General features: G+C 58.5%; 6 protein-coding genes across 6 annotated transcripts; 2 read left to right on the top strand and 4 right to left on the bottom strand.

Annotated features, from left to right (window-relative positions):
- Window positions 1-126: 126 nt before the first annotated feature.
- Window positions 127-342, bottom strand: BXZ73DRAFT_43034 (uncharacterized protein; the record flags this gene model as incomplete). Its single annotated transcript, XM_048019073.1, has 1 exon — window positions 127-342. A coding segment is annotated over one exon (216 nt), but the record flags the coding sequence as incomplete, so codon positions are not given.
- A 2,691-nt stretch (window positions 343-3,033) lies between these two features.
- BXZ73DRAFT_43065 (uncharacterized protein) lies at window positions 3,034-4,748 on the bottom strand (the record flags this gene model as incomplete). Its single annotated transcript, XM_048019077.1, has 2 exons — window positions 3,034-4,416; window positions 4,473-4,748. The coding sequence occupies 2 exons, from the start codon at window positions 4,746-4,748 to the stop codon at window positions 3,034-3,036; spliced, it is 1,659 nt and encodes a 552-aa protein (XP_047880205.1).
- Window positions 4,749-6,189: 1,441 nt separating this feature from the next.
- Window positions 6,190-7,817, top strand: BXZ73DRAFT_99081 (uncharacterized protein; the record flags this gene model as incomplete). The annotated part of the gene is made up of 4 exons (XM_048027888.1): window positions 6,190-6,220; window positions 6,320-7,030; window positions 7,086-7,390; window positions 7,752-7,817. 4 exons carry the CDS (start codon window positions 6,190-6,192, stop codon window positions 7,815-7,817), a joined length of 1,113 nt encoding a protein of 370 aa, XP_047880204.1.
- A 1,085-nt stretch (window positions 7,818-8,902) lies between these two features.
- Window positions 8,903-9,664, bottom strand: BXZ73DRAFT_12159 (uncharacterized protein; the record flags this gene model as incomplete). Its single annotated transcript, XM_048017462.1, has 1 exon — window positions 8,903-9,664. A coding segment is annotated over one exon (762 nt), but the record flags the coding sequence as incomplete, so codon positions are not given.
- Window positions 9,665-11,260: 1,596 nt separating this feature from the next.
- On the top strand, window positions 11,261-13,195 carry BXZ73DRAFT_43220 (uncharacterized protein; the record flags this gene model as incomplete). Its single annotated transcript, XM_048019103.1, has 9 exons — window positions 11,261-11,374; window positions 11,446-11,574; window positions 11,628-11,762; window positions 11,813-12,058; window positions 12,114-12,303; window positions 12,353-12,474; window positions 12,529-12,564; window positions 12,617-12,674; window positions 12,732-13,195. The coding sequence occupies 9 exons, from the start codon at window positions 11,261-11,263 to the stop codon at window positions 13,193-13,195; spliced, it is 1,494 nt and encodes a 497-aa protein (XP_047880202.1).
- A 1,685-nt stretch (window positions 13,196-14,880) lies between these two features.
- On the bottom strand, window positions 14,881-16,665 carry BXZ73DRAFT_99078 (uncharacterized protein; the record flags this gene model as incomplete). Its single annotated transcript, XM_048027887.1, has 2 exons — window positions 14,881-16,257; window positions 16,318-16,665. The coding sequence occupies 2 exons, from the start codon at window positions 16,663-16,665 to the stop codon at window positions 14,881-14,883; spliced, it is 1,725 nt and encodes a 574-aa protein (XP_047880201.1).
- Window positions 16,666-17,317: the final 652 nt, after the last annotated feature.

Raw genomic sequence — 17,317 nt, 5'->3', positions numbered from 1 at the left:
AGAGGATGAGGTATGGGCATACCCGTTGGATTCTGCGCAAGTGGTGTCGCTGTGGGACGAACCGGAGAAGGGCATGGGTGGGCTGTCGCCGACACTGCGCCGCTTCTTGGACTCGGGGCCACACTTGTCGGCCTCGCGGAATGCACTCAAGGCCTCCTCGGCGGTGTGCATGCGGCGGGCCATGGCGCCGAGAGAGCGGAGGATGCTCTCGATCTGCCAATCACTGGGGCCGTCATATTTGGGGATGGGGGTGGGCAGGGACGGGCCGAGTTCGTAGACAGAGAGTAGGGCGACGAGGTGTGTGAAGAAGGGATGTTGTGGATTGTGAGTGGGGGACGCCATTGTCGCGGGGAGCGACGGCGAAGAGGCGGAGGGGGACGATGAGGAAGAGGGAAAGAACGATCTCCAGAGTGCGGACTAACTAATTATTCCCCCACCCGCACACTTTCACACGCGCCGCCGCCGCGTGCCCTGCCGAAGCGCGGAGTTCAAACACCAGCGCCAAGCACCACCACAGGCAATCTCCCAAATCGAGATCTGCTCCTCCTCCATGACGGTCGCCTGCTCTTTGTGCGTCCTCCAAAGCCGGCTGAATCGTTGTAAGCTCGTCTCCGTAGACAAGAATACCTCTGCCGATCCTCATCTCCGGCATTTCGGCGCTCATGATCCATCCACGTGGTGTCTGCAGGCGAGCACTTCGTCGGTAAATGTGTATCTGGTACGTCCCATCGTTACAGGTTATTGTTCTTCTAAACGGACTGTTGTGTGAGCGAGCGTTCTGACCTCTGCTCATCTTTTAGCAGAGACTCCGGACACCGCGCTATGATCGACTCAGCGCCGGCGTGTTCCTTGCCGTTCGTAGCCATGTCGGCGATACTTGGTGTCGCGCCAATAACCCCGCTCCACTTGATCATAAACTCTCCACACAGGGTTGCTCAGCAACGACTCGACACATGTCGAGCGTGTTCGACATTGTGGCCAACACCACCCCATTATACGCGTTGACGTTCACCCAGCCCGGCTGCTTGCAGACCCCGAACCTCATGTAAACTCAGTCCGCCACACCCGGGTTCCACAGGCTATCCCCGAGCCGTCAGTGCTCCAAGTATCCCGAACTCGGACCATCGCTTTGCTGCCGAGAAATCGACTAGGATCCGCTCGCCGTCGCTGGTGCATGTCCTTTTTTTTCTGGTTCGCGCTCCGCCGGCCATGATCTTCATTCCTCACCTCACGAGGCCTCCCGCAGGCTCTATCGTCATCAAATCTACCTTCAGAACATCGATCGCCTCATACACTGTGCCCCAGCACTCTATCCTGGTCGGCCTCGCGGCCTCACGCCAGTGACCAGGTGTGGCCCCATGAAGCCCTGTACGGCGTCCCTCAACTTGCAGCAGCGCAGGTAAGTCCCTCGACCATCGCCGTCCGATCCGATCCCTTCATTAGGATTAAACTACTCCCCACGTGTACGTCCCGGACCTCGCCGGCCACCTCGCGATGGAAGGAGTGGAGCGGGAGATCTTCGAGGGACGACTCACACTGAAGTACTGATGCCGTCGTCACCGACCACCAAGCCGCCAACGGACCACGACATGTACACTTATCGCAGCAGACATCGCATTGGTCCGTCGTCGGCTTGTGAAGATTTGGCCCAAGTCACTGGTTGCTGTTCGGCCACCGCGTATTACATAGTGCATTCGCACGTGGCGTGGGATGCCGTACGTTGCTGTACACAACCGGGTCGACGTACTTCCGACGTTCAACCAATTCCTTTGCAGCTGGCGAAACAGGCATGTGGAAATACGAGGCCAGCGCCGCATCCGCTAGGAGATACTACGTACGTCCGCACTCCGGAGACTTTTTCCAGAATCCGACGCCCTCCTGCGGGACAAACTTTTGACTACGTCATACTTCCCCCCGGCGTCTCAGATCTCAGCAAGAGCAAATCCGAGTACTCGAGTAGTACTTACTCTCTGAGCCCCAACTCTCCGACAAATTCCACACATCCAAGTCGCAGGCACTGCCCGGGGTCCTCTCTGCGACTGCCCTGGTGCGGTCACGCGGACATGAGAGAACGGCCGCGGAGAGACGCTCAGGCGTCCCTCCGGTCGCGTCCCCGTCGGGCGCTCGGGAGTCGGGGCGGCCGGGTGTGTCAAGCGGCGACGGGCGGAAGGGGCGGAACGAGACGGGTCTGGGGCGCCGTGCGCGCGGTACTTACCATATTTCGCGCGCGCGCGGGCCAATGGCAGAGAAGGCGAGCAGAGGCGAGGCCGCGAACGTTTAGTAGAACGCGGTCTTCGGGCGCGGGCTCCCACACGCGCGCGGTCCAGTGACCTCGCGCGTCGCTCGATATGGCGGCGGAGTGCGGTCCAAGAGAGGCCAGGTAGGTCCGGCCGTGCACGAGGAAGAAAGAGTCCGAGACATGCTCTGCCTGGGGCTCCTTGGTAGCCTGGTATGGGCCGGCGGAGTTGGAGGACGGTGTTCAGTTCGCCGCCCTCATAGGGCACTCCGAAGATAACGACAGGCATGCGGGGAGCCCTTCCCACCACGCAGCTGCGATAATCAGATTGTCGAAGACAAGCATGCGCGGCAGAGAACGCGGCTCAGACGGTGCGCGGAAAGGGCCGGGGAGATGTACAAGTACGCATGTTCTAAGGGCATAGCTTCCAAGTATCGATGACTCTTGGAGCGTTCTGAGAGCGTAAGCAGCTTTTGGGAATGCCCAAAGAGATTTACATATACTTGCAGGAGATGTCGAACATCCGGCTCTAGGACCTTGACCGCGATTTCCTCGCATCCCGGGGCGCCACCCTATAGGGTCAGGTCCTCAAGGCCTCACAGCTACTTGATCAGAATGATATAGAACTTGCGCGACTCGGTAGCGTTTGGGAGCCCAGCGGAGGCTGATTGTTGTTATATCAGCCTCCTCGGTCATGCGCGTTGACTTCGAGTACGTTCTCCACCGTTTGATTGATTTGAACGCGAATCATATCGTCCACAGGATTTACCAGAGCATAACGCACGTCGACTGAAAGATCAATGCTCGCACATACTGAACTTCTGCGCGAACCTTTCTTCGTTCTCTCTGTCGACGAACGCAGACCTCTCCTCCATCAGGCTCTCCCGATGCTCCTCCGCCTCTTCCCGCGACATCAGCCCATCCTCCGTCGCGAAGCCAGCGACCATGTCGAGCAGCTCCCGCGGCAGGCTCTGCACCCCCGGCGCCTTCTCCGCCTCCTTCATCGCCCACTCGAGCTGCTGCGGCGGCACGTCCGTCGTCGACAGGATCCGGACGTCCGGGTTGACGAGGAAGAGCGCGAGGATCTTCCGGTGGCCCGCCCGCGTCTTGTCCTCGAGCTCGAACGGATCGACGTGGTGCTGGTACACGTTCGGGAACGCGACGCACTTGTCCGCCGTGGCGACGATGTGGCCCAGCACCTGGTTCAGGGGCTCTTCGCGCCCGAGCCCGTACGCGACGCGGTATCCCTTGTGGTCGTCCTGCTCGTACGGGAGGTCCGTGCCCCAGTCGCCGCCGCCGACGCGCTGGCGGAATGAGAGCTGGCTCTCGGTGACGTTCTCCATCGCGTAGTAGTAGATCCCCGTCGCGACGATGCGCTCGTTCAGCATGCCCTCGACGTGCCACGACCCGCCGGGGTAAGAGGGCTTGTCGGGCGTGAGGTGGATGTTGGCGAGCTTGACGATCACCTGGACCGTGCGCCCTTTGAGCGAGAACTCGACGCGCCCGTCGGTCGCGGCAGGGGCGGCGAACGGCGCCGGGATCGGGATGCGCGGCCACTTGTGCTTGCGCTCCCACTCCTCGTACCGCTCGTCGAAGGTGTCGTTGTCGGGGGCGTTCGACTCCCACTTTGGCGACTCGACCTCGAGGCCGTCGTACCATTCGTACGGAAACCGGCCTGGCACCTCCATCACAGCCGCAGCGGAGATGACGTCGGAGAGGACGCGTTCGAACATGGGTATGAAGCGCGCGATGATAGACGTGACCGCGGGGTACAAAGCGCGGTGCCACGACGGGTGCGCGTTGTTGATGTACCCGAGTGCGGCGACTTCGCCGGTGGTGGAGACGGTGAAGTCCGTCGGCAGCCATTGATACCACTTCGATACGGTCTTTCCGCCCTCGCCATTGAGGTCGGGACGTGCTTGAAGGTACTTGTCGGTGTCGAGAATGGTAAGCACGGGGTCCCCTCCTTGGGGATCAGTTGAACGAAAGTACGTTTGGCCGATGCTGATGGGACAGAGAGACGGATGAACGAGGTCGAGGACCTGGTTGTCGGAGCCAGGATGCCAATCCTTCTCATCGTCGGGGACGTTCTCGAAGGCAGAAGCCACCTCCACGAGCTGGGCTTTGAGAGCGCCGTCGATGAGCGACTGCGACTCGTACGCCTTCTTGATAGCACTCGCCTGTGATGCGCCGTCATCAGCGAGAGCCTCGTAAGCTCGGGGTGCACGTCACTCACGAATATCCCGGTGGCGGGGTCGCGCATGGAAGCTTCGTAGACAAGCTCGTCAAAGATGTACTCGATCTCGTCGTCCGTAAGGGGGTCGCGTGGCCATTTCTTCGCGCTTCCTGTTTCGTCATCCAAGTCGAAGCGGCGCTCGCCTCCCCACAACCCGTCGTGCGTGACGCGATCGTGCTCGACCATCTCCGCCTGCCACTTGGCGGCGATGGTGGAATCGTTGATCTTCTCCCACCACAAGGGTTTGGCGCGGATCTTGCCCGAGTAGAACCTCATCCGGAGCACGATGAGAGTGATGGGTTCAATGTAGTAATGGCCGAAGGGGGTGGGGAAAGGTCTCGATGGTTGAGCCATATCGATGAGCGCTTGAGCGGTGGGTGAGCTGAGAGCGTATTGTCGGCGAGATGGGTGGCTTTATAGCGGTGCCCAGCAGCCCAGACCCAGGCGGTGCGGAATGTCCCAAAATGGAAGAGCCGTGCGTGACTCCGGGGGTATGCGAAGTGAGTGTTGCATACATTGGTCGATATTAACGCTGACTTACCATGCGCACACGCGCTGTGTGCCGCACCTCAGACAAACTATCGATATGAAGTGATCCACTGATCTCCGGGGGTAGTGAGTTACCAACAGCTTCGTCGCTTGAAGGGAGTGACTCGTCACGTGCATGTGACCGGGCCGAGCCTCAAGGCCATCAAGCTCTTCGAAATGGCGGCCCGATCTCCCAGTTGGGGATACGGGAGGGGAGCGCGAACACCATGCCCACTGAGAAAACATTCAGTATCTATATGACCATTAGACATGTTGAATATACAACTTTGAGGGCCCCGAACGCGAAACGTGCTGCTCGTCTACAAGATGCACGTCGCCGGATCGACGAGGAATCACAAGATGATTGCCCCGAGCACGTTCTGTCCGCGAGCACACACAGACGGACCCCATGAAGATGCTTCCCAAAGTCGCCGGCGTGCCGCTAAATGAGTACCGCGATTTGGTAAGGTTCTCGGGTGCGATGATGCGCTCCTTCGCCGTGTCCTCGATGTGCCACACGCCAAAGGCGTGCATGGGCTTCTCGACGATCCCGTGCAGCGTCCGGTACTCAAGCGAGAGGGGGGATGTGCGTGGCACGCAGGGTGAGGTAGGCGGGATCGGCTACTTGCGCTCTTTAGGTTGAATCGCTCGTAGTGGTCTGCGTCTATGTCAGAGACGTCCGCGTCCGGCGCCTTGACGTCGAGGCCGTGATCCCCCAAATGCGGATCCGGGCATGTGGGTTGGATAAAGCGACGAATCCTGGAAGGCTGTCGCTGGTATCAGTGAATGCGAAGTGGGTAGGGGGCTACTGGAACCTGTCAGAGACGTACCCGTCGAGCGACGATTACTTGGCCGTCTTCGCCCAGGTCATAGGCTGTGATAAGGCGCATACGAGCTCCGCTCAAGCGCAGGGCAACAAGTCGAGGTACATCGACAATGACAGTCCGCGTGAGCAGGGGGTGGGGCTGCGCATTATAAAAGTCCGAGATGAAGCTGTGCCGACTCGTCGCGTCGGAACGAAGTCGGTCTCACGGGCTGGTCTTGCCGGCCGCGCGGTGGACGCCTGGACGACGAACAGCCAGGAAACACAAGGTCGCTTGAAGATGGACTTTAAGGCGGTGGCGAGATAGAGAGATGTTTCTGACCATCGTCAACTCTCTTCTTTCGACGCCACCCCCGAGCACCAGCGATGCAACTGCCGTCATACTTGGACGTCGTGCGTAGGTTGTTGACTCGGCGAAAAAGTGAGCGCTTCAGCTTGTAACAAGCAAAACAACGCGATGCTCACCTCGAAACAAAAGAACGCACACCTCGGGCAGGCGGCAGACTCCCGGAAAAGGGACCGCTCGACGACCCCAAACGCGCCCTAGCGGCTACGCTCGCTGAGAACGGCGACCTCAAGGCGCGCATCGACGAGCTCCAAGACCTCTCTGCGCAGATCCAGCTGCTTCAGCACAACCTCGACTCCACCACCACCACCACCACCACCAAGGCGTCCGCAGCCGCGGCTGACGCGCAGCGGGCACGACTCCAGCGCGCGGATGCCGAGGGGGCGCAGCAGCACGCGAAGATCGCGAACCTCGAGCGTGCCGCGGAGCGCGCCGCGCGGGAGCATCGCGACGTGTTCGCGCTCGCAGACGTGCGGGAACGGGCTGCGGCAGAGGCGGAGGCGAGGCTGATGAAGACGCAGGAGGTGGAGGAGAGGGACGTCGTCGAGCTCGTCAAAGGCTTGAACGCTCATATCGAAGCGGCGGCAGCAGCTATGGCTGGCTCGCGGAAGCCTGGTGCCGCCACGACCGCCCCCACTGGATCCGCGGAGAGCGTGCGGCGGCTGGAGCGCGGAGGTTGGGTCGGCGAGCAGCTTCTTGCGATGCTGCGCAAGCAGGGGAGGGCTCGTGCAGACGTTGTGAAGGTGGTGCTCCAGGTGGGTATGGCCTCGTTTGTGCGATGGGTGGTCATGAGCTGGGACCTCGACGCCTGCGGAGAGACGAGCGTGTTGGAGGACATATATGCGCAGGTGGAATGTAGGGGTACGCACCTCCAATCCTCCCTCTGGAATCCTCCCGCTCTGACCTTCCGGCCCAGAATCCACGTCAGTCGCCCGAAGGTGGAAAGCCCTCACCCGATCGCACATGGACCGCGCCGTTGCCCCTCCATCACAGCCCGACCGCCTGTACCAGACCCTCTTCGACTTCGCCAACGGCGTGCTTCTCGTTGGAGGTGGAGCAGACGCAACGAGGCCGGCAGGTGCGACCGAGCGCGTCTTGAGCGAAATTGTCGGGCTGGCCTTAGACGTCCGGCTGGCCGCAGGCGTGTCGTCCATGTCTCGCGAGTTTGTCGTCCACGAGGCCGAGATGGGGTCGGTTCTTGATGCGCCTGACATCGAGGTGGTGAGCAAAGGCCTCTTTGTCGGAGATGGGGCGGGTGACAGGGTGGTGGTGGGTACGCTACGCCTTGGGCTGAGAATGCGCGAAGAAAAGCGGTCGACGGATGTAGCTGGCACTTCGATAGTCGAGACGGTGTTGTTGCGGCCCGTTGTAATCTGACGTATTTTTTGGCATGGATGCCAAGACAAGCGGTCTCATGACGATCGATGAAGAGAGATGTAGATGCAGCAAAGACTGACTGAAAGAGAGGTTCGGGGAGTCGGTGTTGGCGGGGATGGGCGCTTCAAGCGGCCCGATCGGATGAAGTACTGAGCGCTGAGTTACATACATACGGCTGGTACGGTCACTATGTAGTCACCCCTAGGCCAACCTTCTGACGAAGGTGCTGAGGCGTCGGAAGCTCAGCGCCCAGCTTTCCACTCTTTCTTGAGGGTTGTAACGCATTTTCGCATTTGAAACCCTTTCATATGAGCGCTCGCCTACAACAAAATCGTACATCGCATACAAAGCACAAACAACGGTACCTAACATGATGATGCATACAGCTAATTACCCTCACCGAGTACGGCATGCCAGAAGAGACAACTTCACCTCCTGGCATCCGAGCCCTCTCAACTGCGTCTCATACTCGCGCACCGATTGCTCGGCCCTTTGTATGCCGACCGCCCCGTCCACCACACACGGTATCGACACCACCAACGACGCCAGCGGGGGAAGCTCCGCCAAATCCCGAAGGCGCAAATTGTACAGCACCTTCTCCAACAGCCTCTTCGCCTGCGCCGGAGACTGGCCGGCGCCACCAGCGATCGAGACGGACCGCAGCCGGGTCGCGCATTCGTCCGGCTCCTCGGCCTCGTCGTTCGCAGCCATGGCGTCCGCGCCAAGGCTCGACGGATGGAGGGCTTCGAAGAGCGGGAGCATGTCAAAGCACCCCTTTACCTCGATTTTTTCGAGCTCGGGGAACGCGCGGAAGACGCCGCGCCAGCTGTGCGACGTCGTCTTGTCCGCGCTGTAGTTGGCGATCCAGAGGGACTTGAGCGGGCGGTCGTTGCAGAGGAGAACGAGGTCTTCGAGCGCCTCCGCCAAGGCGTAGGGGTTTACGTAAAATTGGTGGACGACTCCAACCACGGAGAGGCGGAGGGGGTCGTCATCCTTGGAGAGGGAGCGATGGCCGGAGAAATCCAGCTGGTTGGCCTGGACCGTGACGTCTGCGCAGTGTAGGGCGAGGGGCAGAGGGGACGTGACGCGGTTCGGGAAGAGTGCGTCGACGAAACTGAGGCGCGTCTGGGACGCTTGGGTGGCGAAGAAGTCGCAGAGGGACAGGTTGATCGTCATCGGTACCGGTGGTAGGAGGGCGTGCGTGACGATAGGAGTGATCTCTTGAGGACAAGCAACGTTGATGGTGACTGAGCGCAGGCGCGGGAGCGCGGAAGCATCGAAAGCATAGCCTGAGTCGCGCTTCGAAAGCCAATGTTCCGTGTGGTGCAACCGCCGTGGATAGCAGCCCCTTCGGCCGATTGTAAGGGCTTCCAGCTGGACGGCTTGAGAAAGGTCGGTCAAGAACTGTTGAAAGGATGGCCATTCAACAGGGCAATGCGAGTAAACTTTGAGTGACTTGAGTTGGCGCAGCAGCTGCACATCAATTGCGGGGATGGGTCCGCTGGAGAGAGCAAGGGATTGGAGGTTCGGGAATCGAAGAGCCGAGAGCTTGAGGATGGGCTCTAGATCGATTTGGGTGATGTGCTGTTCCGAAGAGCGAAACGAAAATTTTATGTCGAGGTGTGTGAGAAGGGGCCAGGACTTGTCGCAGAACAACGCATGGAACGTGGGGAGCGGCAGGTCCCTGGCCGAGGGTATCGACAGCGACCGAATCCTTTCGGACTCCGGAGCAAGAATTCGTGCAGCTTCCAACGAATTGTCGGGCTTCATGTCCAGGCGAACTTCCAATGCCGCTTTCGCAGAGCGTAATTTGTGAAGGGAGAGGATCGCGAGCGGAGTGGAAGGCGTGACGTACATCAAGGACCACAGTGTCCCTTCCGACGCGATGAGCTCGCGCCACGCGGAACACACTAGCATCAACACCGCCCGTTTCCCTCCCGTGGCTGCCGTGGTTGTCTCGGTCTCCGATTCACCCAAGCTGGTCCATGACGAGCGGAGAGCAGTGGCAAAGATGTCGACGAGAAGTTCGCGCGGGAGGTGATGAATGGGGAGAGTAGCGTTCCACGATGAATGGAGTTGACGCTCCTCGGCTGCGAGAACTCTCCTGCGATCCTCAATTTTCGACAGGCTTTGCAGAATTGATTCGCGCTGTGCGCACGGGGGAAGTGCCCGGTGGTCAGGGAGAGGCATCAGTGGATTCAGTGCGATGGTTGCGTCTGAGGATTGCGGTTGTGAGGTTCGAAGAAGCTTCGCTAATACGAGTCGAGATGGAAGAACGTAGTCCAAGTACCTGAGAAAATCTCGATGTCGACTTTGAGAACGAGTGGGAGGAAGATCCAAGCTCTTGGGCGATGCGGAGGAGCCTGGAAGAGGTCAAGAGCATGTTCGTGTTCCAACTTTCCAGCGCCGCCGGGCCCACCACATGACCGGGCCTTCGGTCCGGTACCCATTTGGAAATTAGCCCTCCGCTTTCATCGTGGGAATATATCAACACGTCCAAACAACGCGCCTACGCTGACTCGGACCCCGCCATGACCAAGACTGCCATTTGAACCCGACCATCGGGCATGCCTGAGCGCTGAGCATGCTCACCCATCGTAGATGCGTGTAGGTGAGTGATGGCTTTAAACGCGTCTCATGGAATCTCACCATACGGCGCCTGTGAATAGAATCGCTCTGGAGTCTGTATCACCAATTTTATATAGGCTCAGCTGCTGAGTCGCCGGCTGCACGCTGGAAGCACGCTGGCGAAAGATACGATCGGTCGAACTCGTGGCCGTTATACTTCCGGCAGTATAGCGTCTGATTGAGCATGACGGGCGGCACTGTCACGTAGCGAATATGCTGCGGTAGCGGGCCGTTTGCGTCCAAATCGCTTCGAATATAGCTGGTGCGTACACTCCTCCTTTAGACGTTGACTCAAATTATTCTGCTTCTAATAGAAGCCGATTTGCAGGGAAGCGCAGGCACTGGTTCAAAATATACGTTGAGTGCGCGGTGATGGGGTGCAAGTTGCTTGCGCCCCCGACCTGCCCACTCACCCCATTCATCACTCCGTGATGATTTCACTATTGCACGTACTCGCTGCATGTTTTCGCTCATATTCTTCCACGGTCCACATAGGTCACCACAAACTGGATGGTCTAGACGGTGCGTGATTGATATTCCGGCTGAGAGTCGAGACTGACTTGCGCTATAGTCAGTGTCCAAGCCCTCAATAGTGTCGACACCTCGGCGAGCCTTCGAGCCTCCCTATGCCACTCTCGTATGCGCCCGCTCTACGTAGTCAAAGAGCCAACTCCACTCAAGAGGTTCGTGCCCGGTTTTAACCTTCGGTCTTGTTGTCGAGCTCACAGTGTTTCACGAAGCCTCGTCTTGTCAGAGATAGAAGACGCCGGCTTCAAAACACACGTTGATCGCAGAAGTAGCACTACATCAATCTCTATTCCAGTCGCCGCCCTCCTTGACAGGCTTCCGAAGTCAGCCGCGAAGGCCTGGGACCGTCGACTGCTTGTTGAACATCGTTCTCTTGTACTGTTTATTCACGAGCTGCCGCCTCAACTTCGACCGGGGCCTCGCGCTTCCCTTCGCGCATGCGACCTCAAGTTCTCAGTCGGTTTGTCAAGTGCATGCGAACTCTCAATGTCGCGTGGCCCAGCTCTTGCACATCGTGGTCTCATCGATCTCGACTTCGGCGCCATTACAGAGCACACGATGGACGACATCTTCCAGGAGGTGCTCGCTCTCCGGCGACGATACGGGCTTAGTTGGGCCGGCGCCGAAGCGCTTCACTTCAAGCTTGCAGATATGTTAACTGATAAAGATGCCGTGGGCTTGAACAACGTACGTCACTCTGTTTCTCGCCCATCACCTTGCTAAATACTCTTCGCACTCCAAAGCTCATTTGCCAGGAGGAGGACGCGGAGACCATGTTACTCAAGGACTACGATGTTGGAAACCTCATCGATGGTCCCGAAGATATGAATGTTCCGCTCATGGCTTTCCGGTACTTTTTGCGTCGCTTCCTGGTGGGTATTTCTCGTGTTCGTTATTCAACATGCTTTAACCATCGTGCGTGAAGATGTGCGCTCGGTGCTGTTCGGTCTGCCACCGGCTTCAAACCGGCTCCACGTATCAGGCCACTCGTGCGTTTGTTTGTAAATCTCCTTCATGTTCCACACGTTTCTATCGCGAGGGAGTCGGGCGCTGTCTTGAAGTAGGCAATTTCTTCGCTGTTTAATTTCCTGTTCGCTGATCCCGGGGCAGTACGCGATTTGCACTCAGCCGACCTCGGTGGACACCTTGGTGTCGTTGGCTTACACTGCGTCATTTTACGAGAAGTTATCCCCTCTCCCCGTCGGGTTGGATCTTCGAACCGGTCCTCGAAACACTCTGGTGGACGCACTGCCGGAAAAACAGGTCAGCTACATGACCTATGACGAGGTACCAGCGACTGAGACGTCCGTGCAGATATGCGAAGCCACGTTGAATCTGCTCAAGCAAATACCTCCAGTAAGTAGACAACCCCCGTCACTGACACAGTGAAATCTCACGCTATGTGTTCTAGATCGCGACTCTCAAAGCACTGATTGATGCATCTCGCCTCGCACCAGAGACAGCGAGCTCTCGGTTACGTGTCCAAGATCTCGGGCTTCCCGTCCCTGAAGCCGCTTGGGTCCTCATGCGATGGGTTGTATTTTCGTCCCCCATGCGCATCGAGGAGATGCGCACACCGATGGAACGAGTAAGGTCGATCGGTACGCCATTTGACTATTCTTGGCACTTACACTTCTGACCGTACCATAGGACCTCAGTGGAGACAGTTCCGTCTTACATGTGCATCGCAACAGGCAGAGGACGGTTTTACGGAAGCAATTCGTGATGCGCGAACAAGATCTACGAATTCGAAGGTGTATCCGTCTGCCTACGTACGTCTCGTCCTTAAGCATTGCACAGCATGTGGAACTGAGGATCGATTGCAGGGATTTCACGGTTCTCCCGTATTCAATTGGTACTCTGTACGTAGACGCACCTGCCCTGCTGTCTACCGTTGCTGAAGACGTCTTTAAGATCTTACATCACGGACTGTGGCTCAAGGATATCGCCAACGGCCGCAAATTCGGAGACGGTAGGCCGTGGTTATCCGTTCGACTATGTCGCAGCGCTGACCACCGAAACGCCGTAGGCGTATACTTCTCGAAAATGTGGCGCATCGCGGAAGGCTTCGCCAAAACCGCCGCCCGTGCGGCGCAATGGCCGAACAGGGCTTTCGATATAGACCAATGCCTCGCGCTCGCTGAGGTAGTCAATGAGCGCTCCGCGTTCGTGTATGATTTCTCGACGCACCGTTGGCCCCGGAAGAAGAAGCCTACCGATGTGGCGAAGCACGTGTTCGTCGTCGACAAGACTGACTGGATCATATGGTGCGTGTGCTCGAGGAAATGTGGGATAGTGAACGCTCACGTACTCTCCAGTCGGTTTCTCATGGTCAAGGGCGCTGTTGCAGACCCGGAGAGAGGGCTTGATGACTGCACTGCGGCGTATGGAGCAATGGGGTGTTCCGGAACCTCGCATTTTGTCAAGCAGGATCCAAAACACGTGCTCACAGCTGACGGTGGTGCGGCCGTGCTTATACCCGAGTTCCACTAGCTTTCATACGGTGCGGATATTGTCGAGGTCACCTACGACGCTAACTTGATCGCTCTTCTTGTGTACCTACGCATGACAGCCTTACAGCGAACTGGTGCCTCCTGTGCTTTACCCTGCACCACCGAGACACTGCGATGTGCGCTTCCTCTGCCTCTGCAGGCTCGTTTTCAACTTTGCACCGGAACGCGAGCACCAACGCCGAGAGCGGAGCCGCTGCTTGTTGGTATCGGATGCAGACACGGACGCACCCCAGCGTCCGGTCGAGGACCGCCTTCGCGCCATCCACGCCGTCCACTTCGCACTAGGGTTGACGCCGTCGATCCCGATGAAGAGGAACTCCAGCCACGCGCCAAGGAGTTGATCCCCCGAGGACGCGCTGCTGGATTTCCGGAAGCGGCGGCGGCGGCGGCGGCGGCGGCGGGGGAGCGCAAATAGAATGGCTCTCCCGTCCGCGTAGCCATCGAGCACTTCGAGGTCCGGGAGCGTGCGCGAGACGGCGCGCCGGCTCTGGACGCTCGTGTGGTCGAAGGGGGTGCTGATGAACCGTAGATCGACAAGCGCGAGTCCGCGAAGTTGAAGAGAGCCTGCATTCTCTTGACACTGATAGAACAAGCGATGTCTGCAGTATCCAGCAGTCTCCTGCGCGGACACCGAGTGTGCTCTCACATCTCAGGAAGTTGTCGAATTTGTGGATGGGCAAACCACCAGACGTCCTCGACGTTCCTTTGCATGACATTCAGGAGGACCCAAACGTAAATCATACCGACGCGGAGCTCAGACACGACCACATGGGAGCGCGCGCAACTCGAGACGTGTACCACCCAGCTCCGCGCCATTCAAGTATTCGTCACCATCGCCGACGACGTCGACGATAGCGAGGTTCGCAGAATCCCTCGACTGGCATACACTCCAGATCTCCGCCATCATCGCTGACGCCCTTCAAGATAGTTGCACTACTCACCAAGATGTCATAGATGTTGCGTGGACCAAGGTCACAGCTTGACTCTCAGATGGCGTGGTAGTAGCCCTCCGACTCGACGCGAGCAAGCACGGTGGGGATGTCTCTGCCTCCATTCAGGTCGTTCTGTAGGCCATCTGGCCGCATATATCCACCATTTCTACACGACGTGGGATCTGAGGGATAGAGGAAAGGAGCAAGAAGTGTTCGTGGACGTGTACATAGGCATGAAGTACGTTACTCAGACCATTCACCCCAAAAACTGCCCCAGTCCTCTCCGCATGATGGTGCGCCCTCTGTTGGAAGCACATCAACCCTCTCATTGCTTCTGATGAGCGGCCCTACTCGAAGCTGGCCGTGGCGCTAACAGCATCGGTGTTCCTGATATGTGAGCGGGTGGTACTTTGCACGAGTAACATAGGGTTGGTGCTTGACGGTATATTGGGCGAGGGCAACAGCAGCACCGGAGGACGTTAGACAGTACCGCTGGTGACTATGAGGTGGGCATGAATACGACGCATGTGTTCCGTTGTGGAAGCCAATTTTGCCGACATGCAGGAGGGAGGCGACAAGAGAATCCGGGAACGCGAGATCACAGGAGAGAGAAAGAGGCTGAAAGCGCGCTACCGTATGGTAAATACCGGATGCTGACAAATATTTACTCCTAACGCGCGACCGGGCCGCCCACTCCTTTTCACCGAGTAGGATTCTACTACGCACAAGAAGATCAATGCTCGCACATATTGAACGTCTGCTCAAACGTCTCCTCGTTGTGGTTCTTGACGAACACGGACCGCTCCTTCATCAGCTTCTCCCGATGCCCCTCCGCCTCCTCCCGCGACATCAACCCGTCCTCCGCGAAGCCAACGACCATGTCGAACAGCTCCCGCGGCAAGCTTTGCAGGCCCGGTGCCTTCTCCGCCTCGTTCATCGCCCAATCGCGCTGCTGGGGCGGCACGTCCGACGTCGACAAAATGTGGACGTTCGGGTCGACGAGGAACAACGCGAGTATCTTGCGGTGCCCAGCCCGCGCCTTGTCCGCGAGCTCGAATGGCTCGACGTGGTGCTGGTAGACGTTCGGGAACGCGACGCACTTGTCCTCCGCGGCGACGACGTGCCCGAGCAGCTGGTTCAGCCCGTCGTTGTTCCCGAACCCGAAGACGACGCTCCATCCCCGGTGGTCGTTCTCCTCGTACCCGTACCCGCTGCCGTTGTCGCCGTCGCTCATGCAGTGCCGGAACGCGAGCCGGCTCTCCTTGATGTTCTCCATCGCGTAGTAGTAGAGCCCGGTCGCGACGATGCGCTCGTTCGCCATGCCCTCGACGTGCCACGACCCACCGGGGTACCTCGGGTTCTCGGGCGTGAGGTGGATGTTGGCGAGCTTGACGATCACCTGGACCGTGCGCCCTGTGAGCGGGTAGTCGACGCGCAGGTGGGTTGACGGGGGCTCGAACGGAAGCGGTTCAGGAACGCGCGGCCACTTGTGCAGGTGCTCCCACTCGCCGAGGCGCTCCTCGTAGGTGTCGTTGTCCGACGCGTCCGAGTCGTACTCCGGCTCGGAGACCTCGAGGTCGGCGTACCAGTCATCGTAATTCGTTATCGCGTTCTGTATTATAGAGGGCGACGCAAGGTCGGAGAGCACGCGCTCGAACATAGGGATGAAGCGCGCGATGATCGACGTGATGGCGGGGTAGAGCGTACGGTGCCGCGAGGGGTGCACGTTGTTGATGTAGCCGAGAGCGGTGACGGACTCGCCGTCATCCGTAACGGCGAAGTCTGTCGGCAGCCATTGGTAGGCATTCGACACCGCGTAGCTTTCCTCGTCTTCGAGGTCGGGTCGTCCTTTGAGGTAGTGGTGATTCTCGAGCAGTGCGAACACGGGATCGCCCCCGCTGGGATTGGGCTTGAGAACGTGTGTGCGGCCAATGCAGACAGGGTAGAGAGAGGGGTGGACGAGGTCAAGCACCTGGCCGTTAGAGCCAGGGTGCCAGTCCTTCTGATCGTCTGGAACGTGCTCGAAGGCAGCCACAGACTCCACAAGTTGCGCTTTGAGCGCATCGTCGATGAGCGAATGCGACTCGCACGCCCTCCGAACGCCACTCGTCTGCAGAGGGAACATACGAGAGTCAGCGAAAGCATCGAGAAGAATCCGCATGCCACGTACGAAGATCCCAGTGTCTGGGTCGCGCTCCCCCGCCTCATACTCGAGCTCGTCGAAGATGTATTCAATCTGGGCTTCGGTCAACGGGTCTCGCGGCCACCTTTTGACGTGTCCTTTGCGGTCCTGGTCCCGGAATCGGCGACTTCCTCCCCAAAAATTATCGTGGGTGACACGGTCGTGCTCGACCATCTCCACCTGCCACTTCGCAACGATATCTGGGTCGTGAATCTTCTCCCACCACGACGGCTTGGCGCGGATTGTGCAGGAGTAATAGAGCATGCGCAGCTCGACGAGGGTGAGCGGTTCGAGGTAGCCGAACGCAAATGGAGTAGGGAATAGCTGTGGAGCCATCCTGAACGAGAGCTGTGAGAAGGAGGAACAGGAGACAACGAGCTCGTAACGAGACGGCCGGGCCTTATATCAGACGGCATTCTTCAGGTGTCGACCTCATGTTGAGACACGAGCAGCCAGCAAGGTTTTGATATGGCAGTCCTAATTTGGGGAGTATGACTCTCTGTGGGCGCATTGTGACGGGAAGCGCTGGATGAGAGCCGGGTGTTAGTGTTGAGGACGTAAAACGGTAATGCGGTACTGACGATGGTTCACGCGATATGATCACCTGAGGAGAATCAGCGGAGGTGGGCTATCCTTCTTGATCAACGCGCAAGTTCTGAAACAGACCGGTGTGATCAGCAAACGAGCTTTATGCGCACCTTTTCTTTCCCCACACCTGTGCGAACACTGTCACACGGCCGACCATCCTATGATTCTCTCAGGGACCTGGGGTTATTGTGACGCGCGGGTTGTAACAAGCTGCAGTGCGACGAGCCACTCCTACACGTCAACGTCGACCAATTCCAGAATCTGTCCCAAAAATTTCGCGCGCATCGGCTGTCGTGAGTCATTGATGTTTGTATGGGGTGCGGGTAACGAGAGTACATACAGTGATGGGAGATCATCGATCAAGCTCAAGAGTAAGTGGAGGTAACCCAAGACACCAGAA

This window comes from Epithele typhae (assembly GCF_022376455.1).
Source record: "Epithele typhae strain CBS 203.58 chromosome Unknown BXZ73scaffold_10, whole genome shotgun sequence".
NCBI lineage: Eukaryota > Fungi > Basidiomycota > Agaricomycetes > Polyporales > Epitheliaceae > Epithele > Epithele typhae.
The sequence above is the reverse complement of the archived record's forward strand: the minus strand, read 5'-3'. Positions and strand labels throughout refer to the sequence as shown.